This window comes from Centropristis striata, chromosome 4 (assembly GCF_030273125.1).
Source record: "Centropristis striata isolate RG_2023a ecotype Rhode Island chromosome 4, C.striata_1.0, whole genome shotgun sequence".
Taxonomy (NCBI): Eukaryota; Metazoa; Chordata; class Actinopteri; order Perciformes; family Serranidae; genus Centropristis; species Centropristis striata.
In genome coordinates, this window is record NC_081520.1 from 2,556,834 (window position 1) to 2,573,099 (window position 16,266).

The window sequence follows — 16,266 nt, forward strand, 5'->3', positions numbered from 1 at the left end:
GTTTGTCATTTTCATGAGTCCCACATGAGGCTGATCATTACTGAGTGACATAATTTACATTTTACCTTAATCATCTAACCTAATAAAATATTGGGCGGTGTTCAGCGGACACAATCATGTTCTGGGATATTAAATAATTAATTTATCACCAGGAAAAAATAAATAAATAGGGTCCCAGGGGAGAGGGACCCAGCCACCATGGCATGATTAAAAACAGATAACATGAGGTGATGGTGCTACATCACCACATTTCATTCCTTTCTACCTGCGGGATGTCTCTTCTTCTCCATCACTCGCTCTGTTTTGGGTGTTTTATCAGAGTGATCCGACTGACGCTCCCCTCCTCCTCGCGTTTTGTGTGAATTATCGCTTCACGCTTGGTGTGAACACGGCATGAGGAGGTGTGACCAGGTGTTGGGGGTGTGGCTTACCCATGATAGCAGCCAGGTAGGAGGTGGGTGGGGTCGTGCTCTTGCCATTAACAAATCCGCTGTGAGCAATGCGGTGAGCCACAGAGGCCACCCATTGGTCAGGATGGCCGAGCGGTCTAAGGCGTGGCGTTCAGGTCGCCGTCTCCTCTGGAGGCGTGGGTTCGAATCCCACTTCTGACAAGCAGGTTTTGTTGAATCTTGCTAAGACTTCTTACATACCCATAAATTCTATCTATCTATCCAACATTTTTCCGTCGTGATTGGTCAAATGTTGGAGCCTCCAACATTTTTCCGTCGTGATTGGTCAAATGTTGGAGCATCCAACATTTCTCCGTCGTGATTGGTCAAATGTTGGAGCCTCCAACATTTCTCCGTCGTGATTGGTCAAATGTTGGAGCCTCCAACATTTCTCCGTCGTGATTGGTCAAATGTTGGAGCATCCAACATTTCTCCGTCGTGATTGGTCAAATGTTGGAGCCTCCAACATTTTTCCGTCGTGATTGGTCAAATGTTGGAGCATCCAACATTTCTCCGTCGTGATTGGTCAAATGTTGGAGCATCCAACATTTCTCCGTCGTGATTGGTCAAATGTTGGAGCCTCCAACATTTCTCTGCCGTGATTGGTCAAATGTTGGAGCCTCCAACATTTCTCCGTCGTGATTGGTCAAATGTTGGAGCGTCCAACATTTCTCCGTCGTGATTGGTCAAATGTTGGAGCCTCCAACATTTCTCCGTCGTGATTGGTCAAATGTTGGAGCCTCCAACATTTCTCCGTCGTGATTGGTCAAATGTTGGAATCATTAAATTTAACCCTTTTAACAGCATAGAAAGCCAAATGTAATACCCATTTGACTGGTTTGAAATATATTCATAAAAATGTACAAACAAACTACATCATGCACTTGCTTGAATGTTTTTTGTAATTTCGTTTGCATGCTTGTCAAAAAAATTGTTTCTGCTTTTATTTTGAAAAACGGAAACGGGAAATTAATGTATTCGGCGTTCATCTTGCACAGGGCAGTAGCAGGTGTTTAAATGTAATTGATGATTTATTGTTGGCCACCATGGTGTGCTTGGTGCAAGCAAGGGTACCGACTTAGAAAGTCCACTCAGCATGATCTAAGGCTGAATACTTCAGAATAAACACTTCTGACAGGGGATATCGTACAAAGTGGGCTATGAGAATGATCTTGTTAAACTGTGACTCAGACCATCGTGTGCATGTCTGAGCTCGACGCAGCAAAATAAAAAATGTTTAAAGCCGTAAACAGGATACAATAAGCGACTGAAGGGACAAATAATCGGTGAAAATCAATAGAGGTCATTAAAACTTTACGACACCGTACATCAAGTGTACGTTGTCTATTATCGCTTGTAATTGATTAGGTGTCAGGATGGCCGAGCGGTCTAAGGTGCGGCGTTCAGGTCGCCGTCTCCTCTGGAGGCGTGGGTTCGAATCCCACTTCTGACAGGCAAGTTTTGTCGAGTCTTGCTACTTGACAGCAGAGCTTGTGGATATGAAATCTTCAGTGTGTTTCCATTTCGTTGACGTGCACAGAATAAAAAGACCAATGTGTATGAAACAAAAAAGAAACATAAATAAAGTATAATAACTTAAATAATATGTATGAGAAATAAAGAGACCTGTAGCTGCTACAAATAACACACAATAGATCACATTTTTAATAAATAAACAGAGCTTTAGCTGGTATAAATAAAGTATAATGACTTAAATATATATATATTTTTAAATAAATAGACCCTTAGATGGAATAAATAAAGTCTTAAAAATGTAATATTATTATTTGGAAACTGGTGATCCGTTCAAGGACCGTCGGAAACTTTAAAATCAACAATGCCTGTTTTTACATTTTTTGTCATTGATAAATGGTTTATCACTGGAGAGGAGAAATCGTACACACACCACAATGGTTCAGAGAATAAACACTATAGTGGACCTAAATACAGTACTTACCATATTTGTTGCCTGTGGTAGACAGAAATTTATTTCTGGATAAATAAATATTTACATTACATCCATATAAATTATGAATTTATTTATATATATATATATATTTCCATATTGATTAAAACTATTGATACCTGTTTCTGGTCATCCATAGTGGACTAATTCAGTCTGCAGCAGGAAGTTTTTTAAAATTTCTTAATCATTTACTTTAGAAAAATCTGAACATACTACACACGTATCGCCATCAGGTGGAGAAAATTACAAGTCATTGAATGTTTTTGTAATGTTTGATTTATGCAAAGTAACTACTGAAATTTATACCAACAGAACAATAACAATTACTTATTTTCTTAAATGTATGCGCACCACTCTTTCAAAAACAAACATATGTAGATAATTTTTTTATTTGTAGTTCTGAGAACGTTTTACAAACAATATGAAAATTGTAGTTAAAAAATACTTTTAAAAAGTAATGTATATAAAAGTTATAATGTACGTACAACTGCATATCATCCGAAAAATGAAAAATACAACATGAGCTCGTTTTGTTTCTCTGTTCTTAACAGACTTCTTCTTGATTCAGTCAAAATTGTTTCATGATGTACTATTCTGACGTGCATGCCCTCCTGGGAAAAAAATGTGTACATTTTTAAGTAAAATGCATCAATCTTGTGCACTTTGAGAGCTAAATGTGAGCAAGAACCTCACACACCCCCTCCGATATAATGCTAGGGACACACTGATATATATATATATAATTATATATAAAATAAAATAAATACAGCAAAACATTTTCTTATACAAAATAGCTTTATATTTTAGCAAGACAAAAACACACTAGAAAAATTTGTTGGATGAGAATGATCTTGTTATAACAAGAAAGGCTTTCTACGGTGGCCCTGAAGTGCAAACGATGCCAGCAATTCACACAACACGCCAGCCATTCACACAACACGCCAGCAATTCACGCAACACGCCAGCAATTCACACAACACGCCAGCAATTCACACAACACGCCAGCAATTCAGACAACACGCCAGCAATTCACACAACATACCAGCAATTCAGACAACACGCCAGCAATTCACACAACACGCCAGCAATTCACACAACACGCCAGCAATTCACACAACACGCCAGCAATTTACACAACACGCCAGCAATTCACACAACACGCCAGCAATTCACACAACACGCCAGCAATTCAGACAACATACCAGCAATTCACACAACACACCAGCAATTCACACAACACGCCAGAAATTCACACAACACGCCAGAAATTCACACAACACGCCAGCAATTCACACAACACGCCAGCAATTCACACAACACGCCAGCAATTCACACAACACGCCAGCAATTCACACAACACGCCAGCAATTCACACAACACACCAGCAATTCATCATGTGTCATTCATGTGTGAATTGCTGGTGTGGTTTGCTCTTCAGTATCAGTCGTCCGTCTCTACAGCTCACGGGTCCAGGCTGCTGCTGCGTCCTGCTGCCTCTTCTGTTTTATGTGAGGCACGACGGCGTCCCTGTAAAACATCTCCAGTTTGGACAATGTCTCCTCCCAAAGGTCAGGGTCAAAGGTCACTGGGACGATGGCGGTCTCCTTAAGGGTGAAGACGGCGAGGTCGGCTCGCCTCAGGCCCGTCACTGCCAGCTGGACCTGGATCTGTGTGTAGTAACAGTGGGACGTCTTCAAGCGGTAGACCAGGGACTGGAACAGGAAGTCAAGGAGAGGACATTTGAGACAAAAAGGGGACAAATGAGACAGGAAGACAAGGAGAGGACAAGTTGGATGGGAGGAGATGTTAGAGACAAGGGCAGGAAAACAAGGAGGACATTTGAGACAAAGAAGACAAATGGGAAAAGAAGACAATGACAGGACATTTGAGACAAGGAGAGGACATTTGAGACATAGAGGACATTTGAGGCAGGAAGGCAAGGAGAGGACATTTGAGACATAGAGGACATTTGAGACAGGAAAACAAGGAGAGGACAGTTGAGGCAGGAAGGCAAGGAGAGGACATTTGAGACAGGAAGGCAAGGAGAGGACATTTGAGACATAGAGGACATTTGAGACAGGAAAACAAGGAGAGGACAGTTGAGGCAGGAAGGCAAGGAGAGGACATTTGAGACATAGAGGACATTTGAGACAGGAAAACAAGGAGAGGACAGTTGAGGCAGGAAGGCAAGGAGAGGACATTTGAGACAGGAAGGCAAGGAGAGGACATTTGAGACAGGAAGGCAAGGAGAGGACATTTGAGACATAGAGGACATTTGAGACAGGAAGACAAGGAGAGGACATTTGAGACAGGAAGACAAGGAGAGGACATTTGAGACAGGAAGGCAAGGAGAGGACATTTGAGACAGGAAGACAATGAGAGGACATTTGAGGCAGGAAGACAATGAGAGGACATTTGAGGCAGGAAGGCAAGGAGAGGACATTTGAGACAGGAAGGCAAGGAGAGGACATTTGAGACATAGAGGACATTTGGTACAAGGAGAGGACATCTGTGACAGGAAGGCAAGGAGAGGACATTTGAGACAAAAAGGACAAATCGGACAGGAAGACAAGGAGAGGACAACTCTGACATGTAGAATAGGAGAGGATATTTGACACAACTAGAGGACATTTGAGACAAGGAGGACATGAAGAAGGAGGAGAGGAGAGGTTGTGGACAGTTAAAAACTATTTAGTTTTTTTTACCCCTCCGGGCTCCTGTCCGTCCTCGTCCTGTATTTCCAGACAGAAGGCGGGGTCGTCCCTGCAGGCGTCCTCCACCCGTCTGTCTTTGTGTTTGTAAGGACACTTCACCTCGAGGCAGAGCAGCCATTGGCCGGTCCGGCTGTCCGTCACGATGCCGTCAGGACTCGCTGCTAGCCAGCTCCGCCGGGCGTCGATGAACAACCCGCAGTCCCGAACGGAGACTTTGTGACCCAACGCGTTGCTCTTCATCCTCTGCAGGATGACATCATCATCACTATGAATAAGAAGCGTCTCTACATGGAGACAGTTAGGGTCCTGATACAGGGCTTACCATTCAATATATTGATTGTTGAACTCTACCTGATATATGCGGACCACCTGGGCCTCCTTCTGGATCCCCCAGGACATGGCTCTGGTCTGGACCCTCGGCCCCTCGCCTAGTGAGAACCAGTCAATCTTATTTTATTCTAATCTGTTAATAGTTTTCACGCAGCCTTGAGCCTACTCACATGAGATGCACTAGCACTACAGGTGCATCTCAATTAATTAGAAAAGTTTATTTATGTCAGTAATTCAATTCAAAAAGTGGAAATAACACATTATATAGATCCATTACACACAGAATGAAACATTTCATGTCTTAATTTATTTTATTTCTTCTAATTATAATGATTATAGCTTACATTTAATGAAGACCTAAAATTCTGAGTCTTAAAAAATGTGAATATTACAAAAGACCAATTTTAAAAAGTATGTTTAATATGGAAATGTTGGCCTTTGATAAATCTGTATGACTCAATACTTGGTTGGAGCTATTTGACTTGAACTACTGGAAATGGACTTTTCCATCATATTCTAATGTATTGAGATGCTCCTGTAGATCTGAGTGTCTGAAATATTCCCTACTGCTGTGGAAGTCATGTCATGTCTGGATTATTTATAAGTTATTTTTATCACCTTCTCCAGGGACTGATACATCAGTATGAACCCAAAATTGAGTGTTTTAATGTTAAGGACCAAAAGGACGCTCAAATAACGACAACATGATGCTGATGTGTAAAAAGTCTGCAAAACCACAAGAAAACTACCTAGAAAATCACGTTTTCTGAATAGAGTTTGGTTCATAAGAGTTCTGCTATGCAGGAGAATCTCAACAATCCCATTCACAAAGTTCACACATTAACCCCAGGATTCCACTGGATGCGTAACGACTCCGACAGGGGTCTGTCCGCAACAGCTGCGTATCTCCGCAGTCCGTCAACACCCACCGGATCCGTCTGTGTCGGAGCTGTTGCGGACAGCAGAGTCCCGAGGACGCACGAGATCTCGCGAATTCACGCCTTATCAATTGATATAACTGGAAGATAATCAACATCTCCTTGTTAATGACTGGAGACAAATCCAGCGACTCCGTCTTAACGATCGCTAACGAGGTCGGCCGGCTCGTTAACAAGAGCCTCTTGTTAACAAGCCTTAGTGATCTCTGTTTGTTTACAACAAGCACCGGAGTGAGCGGTGTCAGTGGGGTGAAAAGACGAGTGAAAACCTCTAACCTGTTGATTTCAGGTCTTCAAGTTATGAAATACGATCCACCGTGAACCCGAGGTATTTTATTTTGAAAATATACCGGATGTTTTATTTTGTGTCTGTGCACTACTTCCTGTCCCGAACGATCTGTTCTGTGCTGAATTTATGCGCCGTGCTCTGTCGTCTGACAAAAATAGAAGCTCTGCGCAAGTGTTGCGAGGGCTGTAGGACGGCCCTGCGTTGTCGGACTCATTACGCAGCGGATCTGCAGTCGGTGGAATCTCACACATTGATTATAATGGATGCGTAACGGCTCCGACGACGGATCTGCAGCCGTTACGCATCCAGTGGAATCCAGGGGTGACTTTGTATGAATTATCGCTTCACGCTTGGTGTGAACACGGAATTAGGAGGTGTGACCAGGTGTTGGGGGTGTGGCTTACCCATGATAGCAGCCAGGTAGGAGGTGGGCGGGGTCGTGCTCTTCCCGTTAACGAATCCGCTGCGAGCGATGCGGTGAGCCACAGAGGCAGTGATCCGGTTCTTCCTCCAGGCGAACCAGTCCTGATTGGTACTCTGTCCGCGGGTCAGAACCTCTACTTGATCCACAACACACTGGTCCAACTGGACCCCAAGACCCGGAGGGACCTCCTGTGGTCTGACAGGGACTCTGGCAGGATCTGGATCTGCAGCCGCTCTCTGGACCAGTTTGTTTGTAGGTTTCAGAGTTCTCTGTTCCTGTTTTTTCATAGTTTTCGGAGTTCTCTGTTCCGGTTTGTTCATGGGTTTCAAAGTGCTCTGCTCTTGGTTTTGTCCTCCATCAGGTGGCAGTTTCACAGCAGGACTTGGATTTACCTGAAGGATCTTACGGTCAGTCCCAGTCTGAGGGGGGCGTACAGCAGCAGGTCTGGTTCTCTGGGTCTGACTGGTTCTGGTTTTGGCTGCGGGTGCATTGATCTGGATGCTCGGGTGATATCGGACCTCTGGGATAACAGTTTTCTGAGTCCGGTCTGCTGCTGCGTTTGGATTCTGCATGTTCATGTAGTCTGCATCGCATCAGAACAGAAACTGATTTAGGAATCATTACATTTAACCCTTTTAATAGCACAGAAAGCCAAATGTAATACCAGTGTGACTGGTATGAAATAAATTCATAAAAATGTATATTTTTTTATGAACATTGGTGTATCTGACATAGACAAACTACAAAAGACCCCTGCTTAAATATATTTGTAATTTATTTGCATGGTTGTCAAAAATGCTGGAACTTATTTTTTTTTTTCTGCTTTTACTTTGAAAAACGCAAATGGGAAATGAAGGCCGGAAGTTTTTGTTTACTTGTTATTTATAACCTTTCTAAATCAGGAATAACAGGTGAGGGTCTGTTCAAAATGCTTTTTAAACATTCTGAATGCTATTACATGCTAATGCAACTAAAAATCCTATCACTAGACTCAATTGGAAATGTGTCAGAAAAATAAAAAAAAACTCAGACTCTTTCAGTTCACTATGTTTTCTAATAGTTCTTCTAGTTTTCTATTGTTAATTTTAAGTTTACTATTCCCTTTTTTGGTTTGACCTAACAATCATCAATCTTGATGATACGGTTATAGAGGAAAACTATTTACTATTTACATTAAAAATATTACATTAAAAATTAATAAAAATTAAACTGTCTGTTTCCAGTCACTAATTCCACTTCAGCTACATTCTACAGGACCTAAGGTACATTCTCACAAACTTACGGGACTTTTCGCTGTAGACATTCACAATAAAATGCACTTGAATATGTACTGTACAATTAAATATTAAATTAAAAATTAAACTGTCTTTTCCAGTCACTAATTTCACTGCAGGTTCATTCTACGGCACCTAAGGTATTCTCACAAATTTACATGACTTTTCACTGTGGAAATTCATAATAAAATGCACTTGAATATTTACTGTACAGTAAAATATTAAATTGTATTAAAAATGAATTAAAATTAAACTGTCTGTTTCCAGTCACTAATTTCACTGCAGGTTCATTCTACAGGACTACAGGTATATTCTCACAAAATTACAGGACTTTTTACTGTGGAAATTCATAATAAAATGCACTTGAATATTTACTGTACAGCAAAATCTTACATTACATTTTTAAAAAATCATTAAAATTAAACTGTCTGTTTCCAGTCACTAATTGATATTTGAGCATGGTTGTGTAATACTTCATTCTGAAAACTGAAAACCGCACGTGGACACAACAAATACATTTTCAGCACAACGCAATTTGATTATTTCACGTGGTGTGTTGATGTAACATTAATACTTCATCTCCTCTCTGCTGGTGAGAGATTTATACTGAAAAAAAGTGATAAAGAATGACAGTAAAGTGTTTATCCTCCATGTCAACTAGCTTGGAGCAGTTTCAGTGAATTTACCGTAAATATCACAATATGGGTGCAAAACTACATTATATAGAGACGGTAGGGGTGTGCCATATCGTATCGTTCACGATAATATCGGTATATTTTTTTTATGGTTAAAAAAAATGCATATCATGATATCGGCAACGTTCCTGCTTCTTGATGTGGTGGCGTAAGGTTAACATTAGCTCACAATTAAAGTTGTTTTAATCACAAAAAGCTACTTACTCTCTGTCGCTAAACACATGCAGCTTTCAAAATAAGAGCATAGTGTGTTAACAGAATCCACCACAGCACTTACAAGAATACTGTCAAAATAAGATGCCTTAAATAAAACATACAAGAACCTTTATTCTCCTTTACAAAATTTAATTAAATATGTCCCCCGGAACGCCTAAATGGTTATTTTTATTATTTGCTCATTTTTTTGTATTTGGCAACTGTTGAGATTTGCACTTCACACTACATTTTAGATTTTTATTTATTTATACAGACTAAAAAAATATCATATTTTCTATATCTTTTTAAGTATTTTGTAATATCGTCAAGAATATCGTTATCGCAAAAATAGCCTGAAATACCGTGATATTCTTTTAGGGCCATATCGCCCAGCCCTAAGAGACGGCTGGCTTGACTACGGAGAAGCGAATGACGGCTCACTTGACCGCAGTGATTTAAGGCTGAATACTTCAGAAACAACACTTGAACATCTGAAGGATCTTACGGTCAGTCCCAGTCTGAGGGGGGCGTACAGCAGCAGGTCTGGTTCTCTGGGTCTGATTGGTTCTGGTTTTGGCTGCGGATGCATTGATCTGGATGCTCGGGTGATATCGGACCTTTGGGATAACAGTTTTCTGAGCCCGGTCTGCTGCTGTGTTTGGATTCTGCATTTTCACGTAGTCTGCATCGCATCAGAACAGAAACTGATTTAGGAATCATTAAATGTAACCCTTTTAATAGCACAGAAAGTAATGTAATGTAATGTAATGCCCGTTTGACTTAGCCTGGGTATACCCACACTGCCTTGCATGCTCGATTTCATTTCGAACCTGCAGCCAGTCTGGCAACCACGGCCGTTTCTTAGCCCTGTTTTAGGATCCAATCACAGAACGGGGAGGGACGGCTATAACTATTATTTTTTGTTTGAATACGATGAAATGACAAAAAAAATAAAATAGAAGCAGCTTTATTTCAGTAGTGAACTCACCAGCTACAATTATCAGATAAGATTAACAAGTCTAAGGTTAACATACAGTGTTATTCAATTACTGTAGCCTCTTATCAGTTATATAGAAAAGTGATTTCCCGTGAGACTGATATGCTATAAATTGATAAAAATAAATATTTATAGGTGGTACTTTGTGACATGAGGTGAGAAAAAAAGAACATGGCTAGTGTCATATTTAAACTGATATGAAAAAAATGATTATGCTGAAAATTTTTGATTTATGTTGACTTTTAAATGAGTATAAAACCGATGACACTGTAGTGTACATGCAGACATTATGTGTAAATGTTCCTTGACAACGCGTACTACTCGGCAGACGGAAGCTTGTAGTTTTGTAGTTTTCTTATGGATCCAACATGGCTGCTGCAGACGCAAAACTCTTTTTAGCTGTAGACGGCGTTTTAAATAGTTTAGAGAGAAAGTTAATTTTAAAAGAAGAACAACGTTTGACTTTAAACTCCTATTTCACCACCAAAAAGTATGTTTTAGCCTTGCTTCCGACAGGATTTGGCCAAAACCTAATCTACCAACTAGCCCCGCTACCGCTCGCTGCTGTAACCAGGGTGATCTGGCTACGAGCCGGGGGACAGCGGAGCCCCCAGAGACCCCCAGCAGCTCGTCTATTGCCCATAAAATCAGTGGATGTGTGGCTGAATGACATGAGGGGGAATAAGGAGTAAAAATAAATAATCTTGCAGAAAGCGAGAACTGGAGAAGCAAAGCAGCAAGCAACACTCTCTCACAGACACACACACACACACACACCAACACTGCTGGTAGACTGTGAGCTGAAACTACAGAGCAGAAATTGAGCATTTTAGTCTCAAAATAGAGATGGGCTAGTCCAGCTATGTGAACATCAATTTCTGACGCTCTACATCTGTCATCTGGTATAAGCGATACGATTGGCTAAGAGCTACCTACAGACGCTTTTGATAGACATTCGTAGCGCCCAATAAACCGATCTGGACGATCGTAAACCACGCCTCCTCTACGGAGAAATGAATGGCTGGTTTCCACTATGTTTGACTGGTATGAAATATATTCATAAAAATGTATCATTTTTATTGACATTGGTGTATCTGACATAAACAAACTACACCATGCACTTGTTTGAATGTTTTTTGTCATTTCATTTGCATGCTTGTCAAAAAAAAAAATGTTTTTGCTTTTATTTTGAAAAACGGAAACGGGAAATGAAGGCCGGAAGTTTTGGTTTACTTGTTATTTATAACCTTTCTAAATCAGGAATAACAGGTGAGAGTCTGTTCAAATGCTTTTTAAACATTCTGAATGCTGTTACATGCTAATGCAACTATAAATCCTATCACCAGACTCAACTGGAAATGTGTCGGAAAAATATAAACCCCTAATATTTGACAAAACAGACATGTCAGATCAGCTATTTTGATATTTAATATGATTGTCGGGAGTCGTTCTTGTATTCGGCGTTCATCTCGTGCAGAGCAGTAGCACGTGTTTAAATGTAATTGATGATTTATTGTTGTTATTTAGTGTTGTGCTTGGAGCAAGACTTAAAAAGTCCACTCAGCAAGGTATTTTATGACATGATCTAAGGCCGAATACTTCAGAATAAACCCTTCTGACAGGGGATATCGTACAAAGTGGGCAATGACAAAAGATACAATATACAATAAGGAAAATATAATTAAACTGCAACATTTTTAAAAGAAGTTTGGTGTGTGCGTATCTAGGCGTCCACCGAATAAATCGTGAAAGCGGCGCGTTTTAACGTAGTTTGTGTAGTTATTACAATCAGATGCTGTTAATAATGCTGTTAATAAAGGTGATTTTAACAACAGAAACAAGTAGAAATAGATAGGAGCTTACCTGTGCGCTAAGTAGTCTGTCGGAATGAAAACAGAAGTGAAACTGAGTGGATTTAAACTGTGACTCATTATCTCGTGACCCAGACCGTCGTGGGCGTGTCCGGGCATGTCTGAGCTCGACTCAGCAAGATAAAAAATGTTTGTAGCCGGAAACAGGATACAATGAGCGATTAAAGTTCGAATTAAATTGAATAAAACAATCAATAGATGTAGGAGTAAATATACCTCTATTATCGATTGCGGTCGCTCGGAAGTCAGGATGGCCGAGCGGTCTAAGGCGCGGCGTTCAGGTCGCCGTCTCCTCTGGAGGCGTGGGTTCGAATCCCACTTCTGACAAATAGTTTTTGTCGAGTTTTGCTACTTGACAGCAGAGCTTGTGGCTATGAAATCTTCAGTGGGTTTTCATTTCGTTGACGTGCACAGAACAAATAGACCAATGTGTATGAAACGTAAAAGAAGTAAAGTATAAATTAAAAACATTAACACAGACGAAGAAAAAATAAAATACAAACACAAAAGGGTTAATACATGTTTATTCATGTCTTGTTTGATTATCATTTATTAATTCAATTATTTCAATTTATTATGTATTACATTACTTATTTATTACGCCATACTTTTTTTTCATGTCAGTGTGTATATGTTCAAGCATATAATTCATTTGTATTTATTTCGGCATTTTTAAAATAAAATTATATATCATTATTTTATTTATTTGTGCATTTTGTAGACAAATAAATAAACATCATAAATAATAGAGATTGGATAATGATACTAATTATTATAAACAATTTAATTACCATTATCATTTCTAAATATCTGCAATCAACAAAATTGTTGATGTTGCACCAGCGTCTGATTTATCAGCAAGTACCAACCTTCATTTGGATATATTACAGTAAGTAAAAATTAATGAATAAATAAATAAAGATTTGAGCTTCTTGCCATGTTACTTCATCTAAGAGCCGATAATTGATGAGCAGAAAAATTAGAGAGCAACTATATTGATAATCAATAATAAATATCAACGAGCTGCAGGCGGTTGATCCGGTGCACTGACTGGTTCCAGGTGTTGTGTCCTGCAGCTGTCATGGCGGTCTCTCAGGTGTCTCCTGGTCTGTACCTGAGCGGTCTGGACCCGGCTCTGAACCCGAGCGTCCTCACCAGGAGGAACATCACGCTAATTGTAAACGCCAGCGGGCTGGAGGACGTGTCCTACCCCCAGCTGGACGGCCTGCGTGTCCTCCACGTCCCCGTCCAGGACGAGCCTCACGCCCCCCTGAGACAGTACTTTGACCCGGTGGCTGAACGGATCAACCAGAACCAGACAGGGAGGACCCTGGTCCACTGCACCGCCGGCCGGAGCCGCTCACCTGCTCTGATCATGGCCTATCTGATGAGGTATTGAGTGTCTTTGAGACCAACCTGGTCTCACAGGAATCCGTGCAATAGCCACGGATTCGCTTAACTCAAAATCCGTGGAATAGCCACGGAATCACTTAAATTTCCGTGAAACTGACACGGATTTCGCTACAATGCAAGTTAATGACAGTCATATCCCGTGGCTATTCCAACATACAAAGTGATTATGTACATTCACTGAGTGAATATTTAGAAAATAAAACTCGATATTTCTCGCTAGAAATGTGATCAAAATCCATTTTTATGCAGAAACTAAGTCAAAATATTAATTTTTTTCACTAAAAATGAGAGAACTGACCGCCATGTTTTTTGTTCTGACCGCCGGGACCTTGAAAGTCACGTGACTTGGAACAAACCAATAGGAACAAATATTAACTTGTATTGTAGCGAAATCCGTGTCAGTCTCACGGAAATTTGAGTGAATCCGTGGCTATTCCACAGATTTTGAGTTAAGCGAATCCGTGGCTATTTCACGGATTTCTGTGAGACCAGGTTCTTGAGATTGTGTCTTTGATGATTTGCATCCCCGATGTGGTTTTGTGTCTCTTCGGTTCATCTTTTTGTTGCTTTGAATCTCTTTTAATGCTAAAACTTTAAGCACGCTCTGGTCCATCTGTTGTATGTAAGATATTGAATGCAGGATTTTGATTTAATCAGTGGTGGAAAATAGAATATGATGGAAAAGTCACTTTCCAGTAGTAAAACATACTTTTTAAAATTGGTCTTTTGTAATATTCAAATTTTTTGAGACACTGAATTGTAGGTCTTCATTAAATTTAAGCCATAATCATTATAATGAGATCAAATAAATTGGTAACACTTTACAATAACCATCTTTTATAAATGGTAAACAGATAGTTTATTAATGTTTAATCAGCATTTATAAACTGTATATAGACCATTTAGAATGGTAAATACATAATTAATTAATGTTTAACTAACTACATCATTCATAAATGACAAATAGATGGTATATTAATGTAAGTTTAGAGTTACTTTACCATTAAGAAACCAATAAATTATAATTAATAGTTTATCAATAGTTGTAGTTGCACTCATTTTAACATTTTTAACACTATATTAAGTATGTTAATGATTTTGAAATGATTCGTATACCTTTAAGAAATTGGTTGAAAACATTTAAAGATTTGTAAATGGTTAATAATTGGTGTATAAACCATCTATAAACATTACTTAGTTGGTTATTGTAAAGTGTTACCAATAAATTTAGACATGAAGTGTCTAAAAAAAATTGGACATTACAAAAGACCAATTAAAAAAAATTATGGAAATGTTGGCCTCTGAAAAGTATGTTCATCTATATGACTCAATACTTGGTTGGGGCTATTTGACTTGAACTACTGGAAATGGACTTTTCCATCATATTCTAATGTATTGAGATGCTCCTGTATATTCTCTGGGTTGTGTTAGCGTTGACTAGACACGACTGAGCTGCGTTAGCGGGACGACTTTAGCCTCAAGTGAAAGTTTGTGTTAATTCTAATCAGGCCGTTTCTGAATCCACCTTGATGGAACCCTCCTCTTTTCTCTTGCCTTCGATTAAAGTTGTTTTTTTTGTTTTTTCCTCTGGCAAGTGCTAGGGAATGCTGCCCTACAAAGCAAAAAGGCAGTAACTGCATTTTTGGTCAAAAATGAGTTTTTATCATTTTCATGACTTTCAAGGCATCCTTTGTTATGTGACAAAACATCTTATCTCAAATGTGTGTCGTTTTGGAGAAAAATGTTAGTCATTTGTACAGTAACTAAACGGCTGGATTACAGGATAACTTTAAAGTCATTTTTCTCAGTTCTGAACTCTGCCTAGTTACTGCCTTTTTGCTTTGTAGGGCAGAATAGTGTACCCTAGAAATCCCACAGTGCTTTTAAAAAATATCCCATCTTCTTTTATTTTAAATTAATTTTTTTTTTTTTTGTTTTCTTTGTAAATTTTGTCAATTCTGTATTTTCTTGCACTTTTATGTGAAGCACTTTGGTGCGGCTCAACCGTCTGTAAATGCGCTATATAAATAAATCTGACTTGACCTCCTGATCCTACTGTTGCTGTCTGTGTCTGCAGGTTTGAAGGTCTCAGCCTGCGGCGGGCTCATGAAGCCGTTCTGGACCAGCGTCCGTTCATCCGACCCAACGCCGGCTTCTGGAGGCAGCTGATGGACTACGAGAGGACTCTGACCGGCAGGAACACGGTGAGGATGGCGAGGACGTCCAGCGGCGTCCTGCCTGAAGCTCTACGGGACTCTGAGGACACGAACACTGAAGCAGCGTACTGTGTTAACGTTTGAACCGTCAACAAACTGAGAACAAACGATCTGCAGCCGAGTACAGAAAAGTGAATCAGGACTCAACGTTTTTAACGAAGTACAGTACAGGCCAAAAGTTTGGACACACCTTCTCATTCAATGCGTTTCCTTTATTTTCATGACTATTGACATTTAAATTCATCAAAACTATTAATGAACACATGTGTAATTATGTACTTAACAAAAAAGTGTGAAATAACTGAAAACATGTCTTATATTCTAGTAAGCAAAGGGTGGTTACTTTGAGGAATCTAAAATACAAGACATGTTTTCAGTTATTTCACACTTTTTTTGTTAAGTACATAATTCCATATGTGTTCATTCATAGTTTTGATGCCTTCAGTGAGAATCTACAATGTAAATAGTCATGAAAATTAAGAAAAACGCATTGAA

At 39.7% G+C, this 16,266-nt stretch overlaps 2 protein-coding genes and 3 non-coding genes across 6 annotated transcripts; 4 read left to right on the forward strand and 1 right to left on the reverse strand.

The window, feature by feature from the left end:
- The first annotated feature begins 528 nt into the window (after positions 1-528).
- Positions 529-611, forward strand: trnal-cag (transfer RNA leucine (anticodon CAG)). Its single transcript has one exon. It is a non-coding gene; the product is annotated as a tRNA-Leu (tRNA).
- Positions 612-1,819: 1,208 nt separating this feature from the next.
- trnal-cag (transfer RNA leucine (anticodon CAG)) lies at positions 1,820-1,902 on the forward strand. The gene has a single exon. It is a non-coding gene; the product is annotated as a tRNA-Leu (tRNA).
- An 886-nt stretch (positions 1,903-2,788) lies between these two features.
- Positions 2,789-7,748, reverse strand: LOC131970307 (uncharacterized). Its single transcript, XM_059331668.1, has 4 exons — positions 7,091-7,748; positions 5,481-5,557; positions 5,121-5,372; positions 2,789-4,127 (listed from the first exon to the last, which is right to left on the reverse strand). Exons 1-4 carry the CDS (start codon positions 7,686-7,688, stop codon positions 3,870-3,872), a joined length of 1,185 nt encoding a protein of 394 aa, XP_059187651.1. The 5' UTR covers positions 7,689-7,748; the 3' UTR covers positions 2,789-3,869.
- Positions 7,749-11,499: 3,751 nt separating this feature from the next.
- LOC131970441 (dual specificity protein phosphatase 14) lies at positions 11,500-15,939 on the forward strand. Of its 2 annotated transcripts, XM_059331834.1 has the most exons (3): positions 11,500-11,540; positions 13,203-13,534; positions 15,633-15,939. In XM_059331834.1, the coding sequence occupies exons 2-3, from the start codon at positions 13,224-13,226 to the stop codon at positions 15,853-15,855; spliced, it is 534 nt and encodes a 177-aa protein (XP_059187817.1). In that variant the 5' UTR covers positions 11,500-11,540; positions 13,203-13,223; the 3' UTR covers positions 15,856-15,939. The 2 variants fall into 2 exon arrangements, with proteins under 2 accessions (XP_059187817.1, XP_059187818.1); XM_059331835.1 differs by lacking the exon at positions 11,500-11,540 and having other exon boundaries at positions 13,143-13,534.
- Positions 12,387-12,469, forward strand: trnal-cag (transfer RNA leucine (anticodon CAG)). Its single transcript has one exon. It is a non-coding gene; the product is annotated as a tRNA-Leu (tRNA).
- Positions 15,940-16,266: the final 327 nt, after the last annotated feature.